The sequence below is a fragment of the Oryzias melastigma genome, linkage group LG20, assembly GCF_002922805.2.
Source record: "Oryzias melastigma strain HK-1 linkage group LG20, ASM292280v2, whole genome shotgun sequence".
NCBI lineage: Eukaryota > Metazoa > Chordata > Actinopteri > Beloniformes > Adrianichthyidae > Oryzias > Oryzias melastigma.
The window spans coordinates 23,998,944-24,020,385 of record NC_050531.1 but is presented as its reverse complement, the minus strand read 5'-3'; the positions used below and the strand labels follow the sequence as shown (position 1 = coordinate 24,020,385).

At 40.3% G+C, this 21,442-nt stretch overlaps 1 protein-coding gene across 2 annotated transcripts in view; it reads right to left on the bottom strand.

The window, feature by feature from the left end:
• The window catches only part of cubn (cubilin (intrinsic factor-cobalamin receptor)), a 94,714-nt gene that overhangs the window by 19,561 nt on the left and 53,711 nt on the right, over positions 1-21,442 (bottom strand). For both annotated transcript variants that reach the window (XM_024261754.2, XM_036217374.1), the window contains exons 38-47: positions 17,761-17,942; positions 15,482-15,674; positions 14,703-14,900; positions 13,099-13,245; positions 12,057-12,247; positions 11,031-11,199; positions 8,119-8,293; positions 6,626-6,804; positions 3,827-4,036; positions 3,595-3,735 (exon numbers count right to left, since the gene is read on the bottom strand). In XM_024261754.2, the coding sequence (XP_024117522.2) occupies positions 3,595-3,735; positions 3,827-4,036; positions 6,626-6,804; positions 8,119-8,293; positions 11,031-11,199; positions 12,057-12,247; positions 13,099-13,245; positions 14,703-14,900; positions 15,482-15,674; positions 17,761-17,942 (1,785 nt within the window). The remainder of the gene's footprint in view (positions 1-3,594; positions 3,736-3,826; positions 4,037-6,625; positions 6,805-8,118; positions 8,294-11,030; positions 11,200-12,056; positions 12,248-13,098; positions 13,246-14,702; positions 14,901-15,481; positions 15,675-17,760; positions 17,943-21,442) is intronic.

The following is a 21,442-nucleotide window of genomic DNA, read 5'->3' as shown; positions in this document are numbered from 1 at the left end:
ATGAAAATCCTGATGCGGCCCGGCCTCAACTAGATTCCGCCTCCAGCGGCCCCCGGCTGATTTGAGTTTGAGACCCCTGGTTTAAGCTCTTTCTTATTTGTTGGAGCAGTAGCATTTTCTAGTATAAACTGAAAGGTAATTAGAAAATGATCTCAGACTATGGGGTTATGAGGAAGGACAGTCAGCTGGCTAACCTCAACTACATGAGTTAAAACAAGGTCCAGGGTGTGCCTGTGACAGTGAGTAGTCTTATCTACGTTTTGTGATCTTACTTTCTGCTTTGCTACAGTGTGGACGCACATTGCTTTGCTTCTCCTTTTGATTTTAATTTTTGCTGATTATTTTCCTTTCTTCTTTTTTTTTAATCGCACCAGCAATAACTTTTGAATACTTTTAAACCATCGGGTCAGATTTCTTTTTTTTTTTCTACTCTTAACATAAGGATTTTTTCCTGCATTCCTCTTAAAACATCTTGAGCACTACGTGTACTTGGCCTTCACGCAGCTGAAGCCTGATATACGGAGCAGCAGCTAACACAAGGCTAACTTGCAGCAAGATGCCTTCCCTTTCCACAAAGGATTACCAAGACCTTCTGGAGAAGATAACAGCGCTGGAAACTAAGGTTCGCCACATAGAAGTGAATGTGGACGTAAATGGACTCTATGGAAACATCACAACTTTGCCACTACCTCTTCTCAGCAGAGAAGAGAAAGCTAACACACTGTGACATAGTCACTGTGTTTGTAAATTTTTATATGGTTTCTTGAATGTTGAGCAAAAAAGGAAAAAAAAACATAACAAGAGCCATAAATTTGAGCATAAGAATTACAGAAATTAAAATATGGGTTTCTGTGAACATTTTAAGTCCGCTGTAAAATTGGTTGTGGTCTTTTTTGAGTTTTTTGTATGTATTATTTTTGTTTGCTGTGAGCCGTTTACCTGGAGGAAAGGTGGCCACGCCCCCTTCCAAGGTTATTAATTGGGCTGGTGTCGGGATGACGGGAGGAGGAAGGATAACCGGAAAACCCCAGGAGGAGACGCGTCTTGGAGGCGATCGGACAGATCAAGAAAAAAAACCTTCCTTCTCCGGGAAAGATCTGCACCCCTGTTTGGCGGCATTCCAGCTTTTGTCCAGTTCAAAGCCCGGAGACGTCAAACCGGAGGACGCCCATCAGCTGGTTTCTCGACGCGCGCATCTGGACGTAGCGAACAGTGCGAGGCCTGCGCTGGGTGAGATCTGCACATTTTCTTTTTCTTAGGGCGCCTTAAGCTATTTTTTTTCCTGGTATGCCAGAGAGACTATTTTTTTTCCTTGTATTTGCCCTCGTTCGGACGGATTACGGGACACGGACACGTAGCGTTTCGGGTTTATTTTTGGACTTTGAACTCTTAAGGTGGACCGGTTTTGTGGGAGGGGGAAACGTTTTGGTGTTTGAAAAAAAGGACATGTTTGGTTTATTCATTAAAAAATTGTATATGTGAAGTTTGAGGAAGCTCTAAGTTATTTAAAAATTATTTATTCATCTGTGGGGACATTGAATATACCCTGATTTTTTTGTTTTTTTGTTAACTTACATTAAAATAACCTAATGTTTGTTACAAGTGGACCGCAGCAAGAGCAATCCTGGTTAACAACTACAGCAAATGTTTGATCTGTGTCAGCACAAACAAAGGCTACTGTACCAAATGGTAACGTTGATTTTACTCAAGCGGTCAAAAACTTATTTGCAGCAGTGGTATATAAATAAATTATTTTAAAATTTGATTTGCAGATTTTTTCTTTTTTAAATATCTCTCACAGTGGACATGCACCTATGATGGGCATTTCTGACCCCTCCATGATTTCTAAGAGGGAAAACTTACAATATCACAGGGTGTTCAAATATTTCTTTGCCCCACTCACTCATTTTGTTAACTTAACTCTTTAAACACAGAAGCTGCCCCAACAACATGTAAAGCCAAAAGCTGTTTTAACTAGTGTAACTCTTTGGCCATTTATGTAAGAAGTGTAATTCCAGCAAAAATTCACTACAGCAGACTGTTGCATGTCAACACAAAGTGGCTTTTTTTGGCTTTAGAATCTGCTGGAATAACGTTGATTGAATAAATGCTTTTCTACTTTTACGTGTAACATGTTAAAGCTGTTTTTAGAATCTGTCAGTATTTCGTTCACTGCAGAAATTGTCCAAAGGTTATGGTATTTCAAAGAGCATCAACACTGCAGCTAAAGCTCCTGTGTTAACAGTAAATGATTAAATCACTTATATCACTGATAACACTTATATTATATATTTACTACCTCCTTTAAAGGCCCAAAGCACTTGACAGTCACTGCCCTATTCACACATGAATGCACACATTCACACACTGATGAATGTGCATGTGCTAACCTAAACCCACCCGGAGGAATATGGGGTTCATTGTCTTGCTCAAGGACATTTTTACACATGGGCGAACAGGGCGGGAATTCTGTTTTATCACAGGGTTAACCATCTCTGCACCACGGCCGCCCCACAAAAATGAGTCAAATAATGGATTAGTTATTAACGAGTCTTCCTCACACAGCTTCAGTCTTATTGTTCCACACAATAATAACAGCAACACACTGGAGAAAAAAACTGCAGACATTACTTAGATCTCAAGTCTTACTGACTGAAACATTGGAGTTGTTCAGCAGGTCCCTATATTTTCCTGAACTAGACTGGGGGGGCAGAGCCCTCAGCTTCATTAGGATCGTCTTTTGTGGAATCAACTCCCTGTTTTAGCTTGAGAGGCAAACACAATCTGTCTTAAAAACTGAACTCAAGACTTATCTTTTTGATTAAACGTATGGTGGCACAGTTGTCCTTGTGCCACACTTTTCAGTTTTGCTGCTAAAGACTTGGGCCCGATCCGAATACTCCCCTTCTCCCTCTCCCTTAGCCCTCCCCCTTAATTTGGAGTGGCAGTTGAAGTCAAAGTTGTGTCCTGATTATTATTTTTTAAGTTTCACACTCCGAACAGAGGGGTCCAAAGTCCGCTATCGTGAGAGTAAACCGCATCGTGCGAAGAAGATTTTCTTCACTTTGGTGTTCTCTGAACCACAGAAGTTTACATTTAAATGTAAGTAATGACTTTATGTTGTAGTGTGACCTTCTTAAAGTTATAAAACCGCTGTTGTTATGGACATTCAACCGCTGGAAGCGCCGTGCTAATGCTAGCGGACCGGCGATGTTGATGACGTCATTGAATGGAAGTCACGTCAGAAATATTAGACACTATTTTTTCATCACCCTCCGTTTGGAGCAATCACGGAGGGATAAACGAAGGGGGAGGGCTAAGGGGGAGGGAGAAGGGGAGTATTCGGATCGGGCCTTTGACTCCGGGAGGTTATTTAGAATACATATGGAAAGACTTTAACCCCACCCCCCAAATTGAGGTTTAAGAGGGACCAAAGAACAGATGATGTGAGGATAGATGGTATGAGAAAGAAGGATGAAGAGAAAACGAATATATGAAGACACAAGTTTCATTAAGGAGCAGCCAAAGTCTCAAATAACCTTGGATTGTAAGGCAAGAAGCAAATCCTGCAGGAATCTTTTAAAATTTTTGTACCTTCAACACTGGCTTCGAAAAAAAGCTGGAAGCCTGGCGCACTCATACTGGCATCACTCACAAACTTCACAAAGGCAAAACTGTCCGATGTGTCCACAGGAGCAGGAAGGTTTTCTCCACAGTGTCTGCTCAGAACTGGTCCTAACAAAACAGAGCAAAAGAAATCATGTCATCTTTCACTTATTGAGTTGCCAACCTTGAAAGGAGAAGTCTGGTCTTTTTACGCTCCTACCAGTGCCGTTGTACTCTCTGATCTCTACATAGTCTTTGGAACAGTCGGAAGAGGTCTCCAGGCTGAAGTTACTGAAGCGGAGGGTCAGATAATGTCCAGTGGGCCCCTCCAGGTACCACTCACAGCTGGACATGTCAGGATAGTTTAATCCTGGGAAGCCAGGGCTGTGAATTGAGCCTGTCTGACCAATAAAGGTACCTCCACATGTTGCTGGAAGAGGTTAGAGAAGAAACAAAAAAAAATAAAAGAAGACAGTTTTAGTCTGGGTTTCACCTGGTATTTAAAGAGATTAAAACCAGATTTCTTGATCGTGATAAATGAGAAATGACCTTTTTGTTGTTGGACCACTGTGTTACATATTGTAGTTCTGTAAGAACAATTGCTCCGTGAAGTGTAAAAAATGTGGTTCAGCTGTTAAAGGGTGACCAAACCCTAAATCAACTGTTTTTGGCTGTTGATCTCCATAAAAGGGGCTTTAAAAGTGCTGTCTGTTGGTCAGCGATTATATCTTGAAAATATAGTAAAACACTGTCTGTGTGCTGCCCCTACAGGTTGAATTGAGGTATTACATTTGAATTTTGTGATCGGTGAAACCATGTAAGATTCAGAATTATACGACACCAAGCCTTTCATATATCTGTAGTCTCTACAAGCTGGGGCTTTTAGAGACAGAGGAGCAACTAGCTAAGATAAACTGAATCAGTAGCTGTTTTCATTAACTCGGAAATTTTGCAAATTGGAATTTCAATTATAAATTCTCTGAATGGAAACACACAATTTAAAAAAAAAAAACTTGCCTTTTTCAAAAAAAGTTTTTGCACTTAGAAAATGTGGTTTTGAGGCGTATGGAAATAGACATTTTTGCAAAACTGCAATGAAACACTTTTTAATGAAATAAAAGCACTTCTTGGTGTGAAGTGTCTTTCCTGAGCGCAGCACAGCTGGCACCACAAGAGACCCCACAGCTTCCTAGCTCATTATAAGTTTCTTATCGTACTGAATCATACAGCTCCTCCATAAAATCACCAACCAAAGTTTCATCTTCGCTTCATCTGTAGCCGCACTTCTGCAGCTTGCAGCCTGAATTAGACGCAGAAGTCTCCGTTGATGATGAGCGCGAGTGCCGTGACAAACTTCAATGGATCTTGTTGTATTTTCAAATAGAAAAAAAAATCCTTCTGCTTACTTATTCGAATGGTTAATAAAAAAAAATGTAGAACAGGTTTCTCACGTGCATGTGATGAGACTGTCAGTGGATGGTTGTGCTGCACGTGAGCGGGGCTCGCGCCACACTGCAGTGAAGTCACCCAAAAGCTTCCTTTTAGTAAATCAAATTAAAAAAAATATTTGTTCTCATCCATCGCCGTGATTTTAATGACGGATTGTGTTAGCTGGTTTGTGCTTTATTGCAAAATTATGATTTAATAGAAACGTCATTTCGAAACAGTTTTTTCAAAATGACTAGAATTTCTATAAAGTTTGTGCAAATATGTAATGGAAACACAGCTATTGAAACCACACCCGTGGGTGACTGTAACTGGGGGGAGAAAATTAAGCATAAGGCACCAGTAGCCGTCGTACCAGTGATGACGTCACCAGCTGTGTATGGCTTCTGACTAGCTGTACTAGGAAAAACCTAAAAATGTTTTAAATTTGACATTTTTAACTGTGTGTGAGTCAAGTATGAGTCATGTAACCCTAATGCTAATCGCTACCACTTTTTTATCCTGCTGGTGTACATCTTTTACTGTAAATAAACATTTGATACAACAAAAATCATTTAGCAAACAAGACAACGTAACTCAGATTCCATTATCCATTAGTCACTGGACCGGCGACCTCTGTTAAAGGTGTAGCCTGCCTTCGCCCTACAAAAGTTGGGTTGGCTCCAGTAACCCTAAAAAGGGATTCAAAAAATGGAGAGATGGATATTCTAGACTCTTTTGAAGCTGCTCACAAAAGATGTTGTTGTTCTTTTACGCCTATAGGAATGTGGCAGTCATTCATAGTGATGCAGGAACAATCAAGTCCCCAAAGTTTCCTGAAAACTGACCTTAGCAGGTTCAGAATGGATGGATGGGTGGATGGATGGATGATTGACTGTTTCCAGTCATCACTGTGGTGTACAGAAGTGTCTACTGTAGCTTTTGGCTGGCTCTGACAGTTGTTCAAAACAAGGAATTCTGAAGACAGTGTTAAGTCTTGGCAGTAGATTGGTCTTTTCCAGCTTCTACTTTGCCACTCCCAGCTCAGTCCAGCTCGTTTAACGTTTGACTCGTCATGTCATATTTGCCTTGAAACAAAATCTGAAATCTGTTATTGTCTTGCGGCTTTGCTCGATAAGATCTCTCACTTTTACAGAGTATAGATGTTCAGAGCATTAATGTTTGAGTATTTCTCTGGGCTGTAACAGTTGGCATTGAGGTACATACTCCCCAGAAAGGTTTTAAAAGTCATTTTGAATGACTCTTGGTTCAATCGTCGTTATTTGTTTGTTTGTTTTTTGTATGAAGCATGTGACTCATGTTTTTATATGTATTGGTTTCTGAACATATTCACTTCACATGACACTCATTTTGTTTGGGAGTTTATGGATATGAAAAAGAACAAGGGTTACTTCATCAATGTATTGAAATCAATGAATTGAATGATTCCCACATATCAGCTCTGATTGAAACATTCTTCTTCACATCTACATTTCTATTTTGTGCATTATTTTTGAAATGTTATAATTATTTCCTGACTTTGGAAGTTGTGGACAGCAGCCCACAGAGTGGCTGAAGACTGATCTCTGCTTACCTATGGAGTACTTTGCTTTAAATCCTATGTGCGTGACACTAGCATCAGTGCGGAACCTGAGCAGCATGGCTGAACCAGTAGAGAGCTGGGTAGACGGTCTGGTACTGCCACAAAGTCGGGACACGAGGTCCGAGTTTAATGTAGAACCATCCCGGACCTCTAGGTAGTCGTAGAGACAGCTGAAAAAAAGATGTTTATATGGTAAAGGCTCATCTTAGATTGACAAATCCTAAGTGTATAGTGACACAGCCTCTTCAGGTTCAGGACTCTCTGTTTAAAGATTCTTCAGTAGTAGGCTGGTTTCTGCTCAAAATTAAAATGTTATGGGGATAAATTATTTTGCCAAATGACAATCACATCAATCTCATCCGAGCAGCTATGCGTTCAAATATTTTATGTTAAGTGAATAAATAGGAAACGTTTAGAACCCTTTTTTTCCTTTTTATTTAATAAGGACTAATACAGTACGAAAAAAAAGATCATACCATAAAACAACTTGTATCATGTAGATACATGTAGACATCTATCACAGTATCTATAGCCACAGCTAATTTGCAACACCTGTCCCTAGAAGACTTTTCCAGAAATCATAGATGAACAGTGAAAAAATACCAAGAGTACAAGCGATAACAAAATAAATAGATGATTAAAAGACGACAAGACAAAACACTCATTTACATGCTTCACACAAGCACAGGATATTTAAGCACTCTGAGTGAACTGCTGATGCGCTGTGAGCAAAGATTTAGTTTGTTTTTAAAGGTTGAGAATTTTGTTAAATATTTTATATTAGTTGGGAGACTGTTCCACACATTGGCCCCCTTCACTGAAAAAGTATTCTGAGCAAAAGATGCTCTACAAAACTGGACTTTACAGTCTCCACTTGCACTTGCTCTTGTTGTTTGGGAGGTTTCAAATCTTTTAACATAAATAAAAAAAGTGGACCAAGTGCAAGTCCAGTTGAAGATTTAAAAAAACAGCTTTAAAGTAAAATGTAAAATCTCAATGTTGCTTAAAATGTGACAGTGATGAAATGAATGAGATTTTTACCCAAAATTTTAAAGGCCTAATTATACGGGCTCTCAATGGGCTTTGAGGTAGTTTGACTGGCCAGAGACCAAACAGTGGTGCAGTACACATGATATAAGATCATTGAAACACATTAAATGTTAAACAGCTCCTGATCATTCTGAAACAACTCATGCTGCCTTTGATTTTTCTTAAAAAATGTTTAATGAGAATTTTAAAATTTGACTGAGAATCTAATATCACTCCTTATAAATTTCTTGCTCTACTTGTTCAATGAGTTCTTCATTCATATTACTATTTAGATAATTTGATTTTTTTACCTCTTTTAAGAGAAAAACATACAGATTTAAATCTTTCTTTCAATCTTTTAAACATTTCCAATAAAATAGAAGTGATTTCAAATTAGCGTCCTCATTAAATCCTTTGCTGTAATCAGTGTCAAACCTGACACGTATGAGGTGTACCTGGTGGTATGCTCAATGTAGAACTCTTTTTCAAAGTCAATCTGGACAGCTTCTCCATTGGGCACTTTAATGACCCAAATGCAGTCAATGTTCTGGGGATAGTTCTCTGGGTAGTTCGGTGAGGTGATGTATCCTGGAGGATCAAGGTCATTCAGCTCGATGAAGCCTCCGCATGCTGCAGAACCACAAGAACATGTTTCTCATCATTAATGAGACCAAGAATTTACATTCAGAATTCCTTACACATTTCTTTCAACAAGTAAACACAATCCAGTCTTTTGCAGTCATCATTTGTAAAAACAAAATATACATATATTGTAAAAATCTCATAGTAGACATAGCGCCTATACATACATACCCCCCCCCACTCCCCACAGACAAACACACACACACATATATATATATATATGAATAGACCATAGACTGTATATAAAATAACTGGAAAGAGCAAGCCCCCCTACTTCCGTGTTCCATATAGGAAGTACCACTGGGTTGCAAAAAGGCCAAAGTCCCATTGACTTACATTGAGAAACAGACAGTTATTTCTCAGTCATTTTATATGTCAGAATAATCATTCTTCCTCTGCTGCTTTCTGCTTAACTTCTTTTTTCTAATCCTATTTTTTTTAAAGATTTTTTTTCCATCATCACAAGTTATTAGAGTTATAAATTGACCAATCAGATGGCTCAATAAGCGTTTGTGGGTCTGACGTCGAACGTCTGGGGGGTTTGATTGACAGATGACGGGTAGCCAATGGGAGCAGACTTCATCAATGGGTCCGTGAAGACCTTTTAACACCTACTTTACAATTCAACAATGTACCAATCATTGTCCTACTGTTGTTTTCCTCAATGGAATGTACCAATGCAGCAGTTTAAAACAACAAGAGGAGCATGCTGTCGACATTTTTAGATGAGGATTTACTCTGGAGAAATAGATTTCACTCTGAGGTTATGTGCTTTGGACTTTTTTCTTTGTTTAACGTTCATTTTTCACTTTTTTTTATTGTAGCTTATAAATTTTAAGTTGCGTATATGCGCATAAAATCACCAACCAAAGATTCATCTTCTTCACTTTTCCAGCTTCAGCCTGAATTAGACGCAGCCGTCTGAGGAGCGCGAGACAAACTTGAAAGGACCTGGTCGTATTTTCAAACAGGAAAAAGATCCAGCTGTTCACTTGTTAGGATGGTTATTTATTTTAAATACAGCTGAACGTTCTTCTCAGGTGCATCTGATCAGACTGTAAACCTGGCCGCGCATGTGAAGTAACGCTGCAGCGCACGCGAGGGGGCCGCGCGCAGTTCGGGCACGGCGTCACCCAAATGCTCCTTTTATCTCGACAAAAAGGAATAAATGTAAGTAAATCCCAAAGGACCGCTGACAGAATCAAATGTTGGAATGGTTCTCCCTCAAAGGCTTCAGCAATGACTTGTACGATAATGCATTTCCAATGGGGGACCTCAGTGCTCGCTCAGTCCATTATTTTTACAGTCTATGGAATAGACTTTCTATAGTGCTCCACAATCTACCTGCCCTGTTTCAGAGGTTGCAAACCAGTCAATCTTTATTTTAAAGACTGAAGTTTTTTTTCCCAAGAGACTCTTTTAAAAAAATGTTGTTTTAAAAACATTTTGATGCATTGGGCTTCTTTTTATCAGAAGAACAACAATCTTTCAGTCACCACTGGCTGCTGCAGTCTTCCTTTGATGATGGGACCAGCAGTCCAATCATGTTTAGGAGCATTGGTTCTGTCCTGTTTCAGGAACATTTTATTTTTTCTGTGTGGAATTTTAGATCAAAGAGTCTCCAGTATTGTTCAAGACTTTTTTCTAATCTTTAGGTTTTACTGTTTGTGCAGCTTTAAAGGGCCCTACCATGAAAATTCTACTTTTCGAGGTTTTAAATGCATTTACTCTTCATTCCTCACTATAAAGAACCCCAAAACTGTATTTTGATCTGTTAATACATTTAAGAGTAATCCTCTAAAAACCTGCACTGTCTGCAGCAGCCCCTCCCATACCCACAAAAACGAGCGGTTGGAAACGTGCTGATGTAAGATCGATGCCAACAGCTCCCTCCAGGAAGAGTATGTGCTGCAAGCTCCGCCCCCAGACTAACACAACTCAATTTTTTCCCTTACCAGTGATATACAGAGAAAAAAAAACATAATTTTAGATCCAGAATATCGTGTATCTTCCAATTGTGTCTGGTCTTCAATAAATTCCAGCTCAAATAGTTGTTTGTTACTGTATACGCAGCGCTCCTTTTAAGACCCCCCCCCACCACCACCACCACCACCAGACCCCTCAACACCCGGTCCCGCACCGCCGTGCAGAAGCCACGTGTGTTTGTGTTGTGAAGGAGTTTAGCTATGGCCAGACCTACCAAAGGCAGATGTATCATATGTGCATCCATCTTTGAAGAAGTTTGGATTATTATCATGGGAGAAATACAGAGACATGGATTTCTCTGGGATGACGTCATGAAGAGGAAAGCAGCTGCAGCAGCGACAGGTGGAGCTTCATGGATCGAATCATTTTACTTCCGGGTACAAACAAACTCACAAAATATAACTAATATTTCATAAATAATTACTTTTTTAGTGTTCCAAATGTAATATATGATCATATATATGGATATAGTTCACTCTGAAAGACTGAAGTAAATCATGGTATGGTCCCTTTAAGGCAAACAAATGTAATAATTTATTTTTATTTTGCATGCTATTTTGCTCGATTCTAGTTAAATCTTTGCATTCATGGACACATTTCTAAGAATGTGTTGTATCATTTGTTAAACAGCTGAACTTTGACTTTCAAATTCTTTGACCAAAACCAAACAAACAAGTCAAACAACAAAAAAAGAAGAATGACTGGTTACAGTACTCAGTCTCTTTTCTTGACCACATACCTTTACTATGGGCTTCAAAAGTCAGTTTAAAGCCACTGGCTTCATTGCTTGCATCAGTCACAAAGTTAAAGAAGATTTGGTTATCAGTAGTCTGAAGGAGGGATGGGGGGGTGGAGCCACAGATCCGGTCCCCTAGCAGTGGAGATGAAGCATCTGGACCATTTCTAACCTGTGGAAACAAAGACTTGAGCAGCTTGCAGAAGCAGAGCTCATCAAAGTGTAGCAATCACAGCCTGACGTGACATTTCACTGAGGCAGATAGATGAATATCTGGCAGGTTCTAGAACAGGGGTATTCAAATCCAGGCCTCGAGGGCCGGAGGAGCTTCAATGGAAGGTTGGTTGGAAAACATGTAGGACACCGGCCCTCGAGGCCTGGACTTGAATACCCCTGTTCTAGAACTCTGTTGACATAGAGCTTTTTCAAGGTTCCAAGTCTCAGACTAATCTAAAATGAAAGCTGTCCATGTAAAAAGTTAATAAAAACGTTATAACAACCTGATACTGCAGCCTCAGTGGAGCTGGCATGAATGTGACTGCAGCAAGTTACCTGAGCGGAGTGGCGCTTTTTTATTTTTTAGATGTTGAATCTAATCATTTTTGACTTCATGTAAATATAGATTGGCCAAAAAATAACACAATACAACTAATTATGAGAAAAAAAATCTGATATTAGAAACAGTACAAAAATACACAACTTTTAAGCTAAATGTATGATCTGTTAAATAAAAACAAATATTTGTGGCCATTTTAAACTTAATGGGTAAACTGATGTATGCACTAATACATAGCATTATTGTGAAGAGGATCAAATCTGGTCATGGAACAAGTCCTTGAAACTCATAGAGCTGAATGGGAAGGCTGAGCACAAAATGGTTAATAATTAAGGGATGACAGCAACATGTGTTTTTACTGTTGCTTTGCTACAAACTGACCTTCAAAAAAAGTAAAAAGCAGCCCTTGTTGGGATTTTTCTGCAAAGGTAAGTGCACGACTTTCCTATAGATTTAAAATTACTCATGTTTACCTCCAGGAAATCTCCTGAGTTACAAGATGATCCAGAACCTGAAATCTGGAAGGGACTCTGGAAGGTAACAGAGATCCTGAAACCAGGTGTGACCATCACAAGCCAACTGCAGTTCAGACCAGGCAGGTAGTTCTGGGGATAGTGGGGGCTGCTCAGTGCACCTCTGTCAACATGCAGGAAGCCCCCACAACCTGAAAGTCAAAACCAATGTTATAGCTATGTTACATCAGGATGACACTGAACAAAAGCAGCAGACTCAATTATATTTGAAATGGTGTGTGACAAGCTGTGATAAACTGAACGTATGTGATGGCGTGGGTTTTCATTGTTTATGTTGGACTCTATATTCTGGACTGACACTGTGAATGGGATGAACAACAGGTGTGCACCTGGTGTGCACCTGACACCTATACCAAGAACACTGCTGCTGCTGGATCACAGGATCCCATGCAGTCTGGAGGAGAGCGACACGCCACACGGGGCGTAGTCGATTGGCAGTCGGTTGTGGTCGTGAGCTAAGTGCCCTTTCTTGATCTTTGATCTGAAAATTGAATGGGGTTGTAATGAAGACTTAGACTTATGAGCACAGTGAAGAAGCATTTTTACTTTTTTTTTTAATTCCAGAGCCTTTTACCCTGTTTTTTAGTGCTTTCATTGATTGCTTTATACATTATGTTTTTTATTCAGAATTGTGGTTACTTTAATAGACATGGAGTCTTCATGCTCAGCAGAACCTTGGAATCAGATTTTTCATCCCTTGGGATGGAAAAAAAAATACTTGAGCGTGTCTGGTAGTTCTCATGTGACTTCTAGACATATTGACTTCTAGACGTCAATAACTCTCTGTTTGTCTAGCCTGCCCTGCTTGGAAAACACTAATGTGCCACTGAAGCTTGTACTGTACTTGTGTAATTCTTTTTTTAAAAAGTGCATTTTTACTGTGGATTAGGTTGTATATTTGCTGTTTAATAAACAAATAATCAGTCTTTATCTAGAGCTAGGCTTATGGACTTTAATTCCATGTGTAAATGTGCTTGTCAACCTTTAGAGTAGGACGCGTTGAAGCCCTGGCTGCTGCCTTGGCTGTCTGAGGAGAACTGGATGAACATGGAGTCTCCCGTTGAGTGAAATGAGCCTGGAGGCTCTCTGCCGCACACACTGGCTATCACAGGGGACACGCTTGTTGCACCTGAAAACAACCATTCAAATGAAAGAAAGTTACCATGACTGCCTGGGCCAGGACACCAAGCCCACAGAGAACCATCAGAGAGCCCTATGGTGTGAGTGGAGATGGAGGATTTTACAAAAAAAACGTAAATACTGGAGGGCCTTAAAGGAGCCCTGCGTCTAAATAAACAAACACCTGTTTGAGCAGGACATAAATGGAAGATATACGGTATTCTGCATTATTTTTTGCTGATCAGTGCTAGCTCCGTGGACAAATTGGGTGTTGGTGCTGTCTCAATCTGTTACGTCAGACTGTGTGGACCTGCTGGGTTTTTTGTGGGTATGGGAGGAGCTTTGGGGTTCTTTATAGTGAGGAATGAACAGTATAACACACTTAAAACCTCAAAAAGTTGGTTTTACACATTGTGGCCTCTTTAAAGCTGTGAGTGGTGTTGTATGACTCACAGGCACTACCCGCCCCCGCACTGGCATAGTAGCTGCAACACGCCTCCACTATCACCGCCCTCCACACCCTCAGTGGCTGAGCGGGTGCTTCACACCCTTTGCAGGCAAAATTTATTTTGGCTAAAAATACTAACTATGCCAAAAATGCTAATAATGCTAACATTGTTAAAAGTGTTAGTATTGCATTTAGCATTATCAACTACCTCAGAGAGACAGATTTCTAAAGATAGCAATTTAGCTAGTTATGCTGATTTAGCTAAAAGTGCTGGAATTGTGCTAAGCATGATCAACTGTCTCAAAAAAAAATATTGCTAATAATGCTAACAATGCTAGCAGTAATACAAGATGGCGGTGCTATTGTGGTGCTATTGATAAAACAAAACATGTCCGCCAGTCATTAACTGTCCACACCCTAATATGGTCAGAGCTGCAAGTGACTAATTCATTTAAAAAGAAAAACAAACTTTTTTGAATTGTGGCTTGTTTGGTGTTTATCTCCTTAGCAGCCATTTAATTTTGGGGTCACCAGGAGGTGACAAACAGCTCTATGTCATTTTTAGAACAATTGGGAAAATTAAAATCTAGGACTTCCTTGGCTTGCTAGACATCTCTTAAACATGCCCACATTCCTAATATGTTCATATTGCATTTCATTTTATGTTTTTCAACTTCAGCCAAGAATTCATGAATTAGATTTTAACAATATTCTGGTAATAAAAATGTATGAGCAACATGTCACTTTTACAAGCTCACCAAAGTCTACAAACTCTTTTTTTTTTTCCTGATGGCAGCATCTTCACGAGGTCAATGGTTAATGGTCAATGAGACTTCAGTGGTGGTAGTAGTCTTAACCTGGTGGTGAATGGTGTGGGAAATTTCATTAAGATCGCTCTAACAACTGTTGTTTTTTCCTATATTGTCAAATAACCCTAAATGTGCAAGTGTGATTTGGGATCTTTTATAACGAGCTCAGAATTTGATCTCTTTCCCCTGAATCTAAGTTTGGAATCTTACCGTCTCTGATAACCATTCTGTCAAAGTAGCATGGGGGCGAGCCCTCTATGTCAAGAGATAAGATGTTGAATTCCACCACAGAGCCTGGAGAACGGATCAGCCATGTGCACTCTTGGTTTTGAGGATACTGTCCAGGCCAGCCAGGGGAAAATAGGAAGGCTGAGGACTCTCCTGCCACCAACTGCCCGCCACATGCACCTAAAATGCACACAAAACTGAATTTGTATGTGTTCTGAGAAGAATCTAGTTTGAAAACAGTGAATTTCCCAAAAGAATCAACAGGTGCAAGTTATCCTGCAAATCTGGTTTCATTCCAAGGTGGAGGTGATGGACAGACACCTATGCTGGTTTAGGAAGGCAACACTAAGGATCTTTTCACACAAGACATTATATGACAAGTAATTGAATCCACTGTGTCATCACTCTTCCAAATGTTCCACCTCATACACAAATTCACCTTTCTTTTGGTGTCCTTGACATATTTTGGACTAATTTAAATGTGTTGCTGTCATTGCCATGTGGATCCACAATTCAAGTGGCAGCACCACACTTCATCATGTAGGCCTTAGTCATTGCTATTTCCAGAATGACCAACACAGTTTTAATACCAAAGATCGGAAAAACGAAGACTGCTGCACAGCTTTACTTTTTCAACCTATCCAATCACTGAAGCAAAGACTGTTAAGTGTTTGTCAACCTTCAATTCCTAAAGTTCTTGAACGTTTCTTCTCTCTTTCTCCATTTTGCTGCAACAGAACTAAAAGGCCGTTTTGTCTTACCTGGTGGGATAGTGGGTGATGGCCCAGAGTTCTGCAGAGCGGTCCATTCCAAAAGAAACCCTCGTCCTCCAACCACTGTATCTGACTTGAATAGCAAGGTCACAGTGCTCCCTGAACTTCTGATGAGATGGGGCAAGGCCAGGCCACAAAATGTCCCAAGAGGATAGTGATAGACATCTGGACCATCAAATATCTAGAGAAGGAAACATATTTCCTCTTAATGTCTATCTAGTGGTTTTCCTTTCATCTGAAGGATGAAAGGAACCTAACAAAGCCTCAAAGTGGTAGCATCAACATCACACATCAAAGTTACAGATAAGGTGTGTTGGTGAGTTAAGGTTCAAAGTGTCTTTTGAGATGGACGTATGGATGAGATTATGACAGCGCCTGTACACAGTGCATATTAGTATGTGGGATAGTGGAAGTACACTACTCACAATAAGTTTAGGATTTTGTTGTTTACACGACTGCTTTTCCTTTTTGGTCTTAATTTTGTATGTATACTTTTACTTTGATATTTCTAATAATTAGTGTGTAATGATAAATTGATGAATTGATTTCTATTCCTACAAACCAACCAGGCAAGGTGTTAGTCAAATCAAATTGAATCAATCAGTCACAGCAGACAACACACGCGATGCAGAAACTGATCAACCATTATTCCAGTCTAATGTGTGAAAACACTGAATTTATCATATCATAATTGTTTTGTTTTTTTCCCGTTGGCGCTTTTCAAGCTGGCATTGTTTCTTTTGTGACATTGTTTTTTTTGTAGCTGGAGCTTGGTCCGACTCTGTCCGGATTACTTTTGTCACCTTTATTCTTTTCATTTTTTTCATTGGTTTTTAGTTTTGTTTTTTTTTGTAGAGACTTTTTCGGCCCTGCTTCGTTGACACCGTCAGATTCAGCAACTGCTCCCGTTTTACACCCGTGATCAGCTCATAGCTCTGCGCAACATTGCCTTTCTCTACAGAGAGACACTGGACATTCCCAGAGATCTGGAGGAAGAGAAGAGGCAGCAGAGCTGGATGAAAGCTTTAGATCAACAAGCTTTCTGTGCTGGCACGGCTGCAGCAAGAGTCCGGGGAGTGCAGCGTCGTGTGCTTTGCGGAGACGTTGCTGGATGGACTAACTCCGGACTCCGTGGTCTCGTTGAAGGGTTTCAGGCTTCTGTGTGTGGACGAGAGTGAGGTGAAGCGGTGTACGTCAGTGACAGGTGGTGCAATCCGGTGCACATCTACACTAAGAAGAGCTCTGCTGAACATCAAGCTACACGCTCTGCGTGTGAGCTGCTCCACGCCGCGGTGATCCGGATGCAGACCTGTCACCTGCAGTCCCTCCTGCTGATCTGCAGGGACTTCAGCCACGCCTCCCTCTGCCACTCTTCCCATAGAAAAAGTGTTTCTGGTGCCAAAACGAATAAATGTATCCGTGTAATATTAATAAAGTTCAATTCAATTCAATAAGTCATGTGACCATACAGTGTGGTAGAATGTTCTAATAATGATTTTTCTGATGTGAATGGAATTGACATTCATTCTTGTTTATGTTTCTTCACATATTTAATTGATTATCTTGAAGAAATACAAGGAATCTAACTTCAGCTGCTCTGTTCAGTTATGACTCAGCTATATATCTCTGAGTCACACTGGTGGAAGTTTGGGAAAAAGATGTCCTGGATCCATTTTAGGTCAGTGAATCTGATAATTAAAAATGAACCAATATCGACTATGATTCGGATTGTCGACCACAAATTATGATGGGAATCAAATGGTTGTTAAAACGAACTGTTACACATCGACTGATAATGAATAATGAAGGAGAAGAAACACTATTTTCATTACTTTGATAGTCATTACCCCACAAAATAAATACAAAAAATAATACAGATAATCTCAAATAACAAAAATGGACCATGTCAGTAGTGGGTGTTTCCACCATGTTCCACCATGGACCACTTGACGGGACGTCTCCTGCTCTTCACTAGACTCATGATGCTCTGAGGGAATGCATTCCTCTCTTCCACAAGTGCTACATTCGCTTCTTTGGACATCAGTAACTACCACTGAAAAATTCTGGACTCCTCCACCTTCCTCGGGAAAAACAATAAATTAATTGTTCTTGACTAGGCACCTTCCTTCTTCTTTCAGCTTGACAAAAAACAATTTGGTATAAAGAAGCATTAAAGGTCCAAACAATTAAGAGCAGGTTCATGTTTTTTGTGAGTGTGAGGCTGTTTGTCAGTTTTGATGTTCTTAACACATAACACAGAACCTTACTTTGAGGTGGTCATAGAAGCAGTTGGACAAGTCCTCTATGTCCATGTCCAAAAAGCGGATTTGAATGTAGCTGTCTCCTTCCACATTGATGGTCCAGCGGTAGTGAGCATTGTTGGGATATGTTCTGGGATACAGCGGGGAGGCAATCTGACCGGACTCCCCCGTCACATCAATGCCATACACTGAGGAAAAAAGACTATCATTCATCTTAAGTTTGAAAACTGACAAGGTAATTAGCAAATATGTATACAGCGCTCTTCTACCTTCTTATAAAGCCCAAAGTGCTTTAAAGCAGTGGTGGCCCGTATATTTCAGAGCTGAACCTTCAGTCTTCCTCCGCCAAAACCATCCTCATTAATATGAACTATTTTATGTTTCTAACCATGAGGGTCTGCAAAGCTTTCAGTGAAGACCTAAAAATATCTGAAACAAAGTTTCTAAATCACAGAGAAATGTGTATATGTATATATATACACACTGCTCACAAAAATTAAAGGAGCACTTGGTTTATTGGGCCTGGCATGAATTGTCTGATAATTTTCTGGTTGGTTAAGCAGCTGAGGGCCTCGTTAATCAATTTCAGCTGTATTGGTGTTCATGGAATTAACAACAGGTGCACTTCAGTGGCAACAATTAGAAAACCCTCCAAACAGGACTGGTGTTACATGTGGAGGTCATTTCAAGTTTCTCCCTCTTGATCTTTTTTGGCTGGTTTTCCACTCGTGCTGATTTTGGCTTGATAATTATCTCTACTGGCAGTATGAGGAGATTCCTTAACCCTACAGAAGTTGAACAGGTTGTCCAACTTCTCCAGGATGGCACATCCACACGTGCTGCAGCAAGAAGGTTTAATGTGTCTCCCAGCACAATCTCCAGAACATGGAGGAGATTTCAGGAGACTGGTGGTTATTCTGGGAGAGCTGGACAGGGCCGTAGAAGGTCCTCAACCCCTCAGCAGGACCCATACCTGCTCCTTTGTGCAAGGTGGAACAGGCTGAGCACTGCTCGTGCCCTACAGAATGACCTCCAGAGGGCCACTGGTGTGAATGTCTCTACCCAAACAATCAGGAACAGACTTCATGAAGGTGGCCTGAGGGCCCCACGTCCTGTAGTGGGCCCTGTGCTCACTGCCCAGCACCGTGGAGCTCCACTGGCATTTCCTCAAGAACACCAGAATTGTCAAGTCCACCACTGGCACCCTGTACTTTTCACAGACGAGAGCAGGTTCACCCTGAGCACCTGTGATAGACGTGAAAGAGTCTGGAGAAGACAAGGAGAACGTTATGCTGCCTGCAACGTGGTTCAACATGACAGGTTTGGTGGTGGGTCAGTGATGGTCTGGGGAGGCAAGGGTGGAGTGGGTAATCGGGAGAGTCGGGAGGATTCCCGGCGGGCCGCTCCATTCATGGGCCGGTCATAGAAAAAATATTCACGTTGTAACATGAATGAATCTCTGTAGCAGAGTTTGTCCGTCCCTTTAAGAGACGCACCATCAGTTTTGGAGCAACAATTTAACATCAACAACCCTTTAAAATGTCTGAGCGGTACGGTGCGGCGGCGCGGGGCGGCAAATTAAAGGAGCCGCCAGCTAAGCACTTCATGGCGAAAAAAAAAAGTCTGCTCCACTGATGTTTTTCTATTATCCGTTATCTTAGCCGACAGGGCATGTGATCCTTTTGTCTAGATGCCTGAAAACATAGTGGTGCGGTTTCAGCACGAACACAGTCACTTTCTCTGCTGTTTCTCCGCAGTGGTGAGGGGCGGGGCTCCTCGTGCGCTCTCCACCTGCTCCACGGATGAGAACACGCGGGAGGCGGAGTAAGAAGGTCCGAGCTGTGTCTGCGTTTTCTAAAGTAGACACAGCGATCTATTTTAATGTAACATATCATGGTTTGTAAAGGCGGTTACAGCAGTAACCTGACCATCCAAATGAGACGTCCTGCGGTGTTATTGATCCAACAAGTGTGTATGCTCGCTGTACACTCGTGGAGCACGTGACTAAAGTGTTGATTATCAGAGAAAAGTGCAGGAAATTTTGATAAAGAAGAAGGATGAATATCGATGGCAGAGCTTTAAATAACAATGATCCTATAATATTAACAGGCTGAAAGCTCATAGGTTGACTCAACAATAATAACAAATTGTCTGACATAAAATGTAAAATTAGTTTAAGTGAATTTGAACTTATGTGATTTTTTTTTTATTTCCACATTTATTGCTCTTTGAAGTGAGGCCATTTGATTTACTCTTCATTTTGGTTCTTAACCAGAGCTTTGTTTATTAGCTTTTTTGTTTATTACCTTAAAATGTATGCAATTATTAAAAAGACATGTTGGTATTTATTGATAATTTTATTTTAATGATGGAAAGGGTGTAAAATTGACATATTGTGTTTTAAACTATTCTAAAAATATATTTAGAAGAAAATAAAAGATACATTTGTGTTTAAAATAGTTATATGTCATAAATTACCAAAGTAATTCATTATTTCAATGTTTACCATATTGCAATACTGTTGGTATTGTGATCCATGTATCGTGAATCACGCTGTACCGTGAGTGACTCTAAGATTCTCAGCCCTAATACTGACACAATCTAACATTTTACGCATTCACGCAAGGATTTCTAACAATATCATTTCCCCGACAAAAACAGATTTCAAGACCATGAAAAACTAGTGTTTTTCACCCCCATTGACCCCTAGACATTTCAGGAGCACAAGGAAAACGTCCCTCAATCATCCACAGATGTGAAAAAGCAGTCTGACTGTCTGGCAGCTGGGGCGTAGGGCTGCGAGAGAAGCCGACAGAACACTGGAAATGATCTAAGATATATTTTGGACAGATATATATATACTGTATATATAAAGCATTTCTCTGTGATTTAGATACTTCTTTGTAAATAATTTTAGGCCTTTACTGAGGCTATGCAGGTCCTGACGGTACACCACTGCTTTACAGTCACAATGCCCTTCACCCATTCACACTGCTGCCAAGCACTGGAGCCAACCTAAAGCACCAGGAGCAATGTGGGGTTCAGTGTGACATGTCAAGATTTTTCAAATATTGGTTGTTTTTAGATTTTAAAATCTAAGGAACAGTTTTACACAGAGGTTCTCCTGGCTTTAAAGATTGTGGAATCCAAATTTAAACATATGTAATGTTTTAATTCAATTTTGTATTCACTTATTTGAAATTTTTCCATTTTTTTTTCCCGTTTCTAAAGTGGTTCCACTTTTTTAGTCTCGAGTGTCATGTGCTGTCATCGTCTATTGTATGCTACGACTGCAGTCTCAGAACTCTACTGTGACTTCTGTGCTTCACGTTGAAGTTCAGTCTGAGGCTCTTACTGGAAGACCGATCAAAAGAATAGGAAGAGAGCCAGTGCATTTATTATGCTTAAGATTATAAGCTGGATGGCAAATTCAGTTGTTGCTAAATTTATGAGCTGCAGATTCTCTGCAGAATGAAAAGTCTTGCTGTTCTCTCCTCATAAGTAGTCTTTATTCTATCAGTAGCTGCGTTTCCATGTGCAAAATGTCCTTGATCAGATCAAAGATCCGATTAGAATAGAACTGTGCACATGGACCCTGAAGAACTTCATCAGTAACAAACGTTTCCATGAGCCACACGGTTGATCAGAATAAATCATGTTGACATGCGCAGAACTGTCTGAAATACCG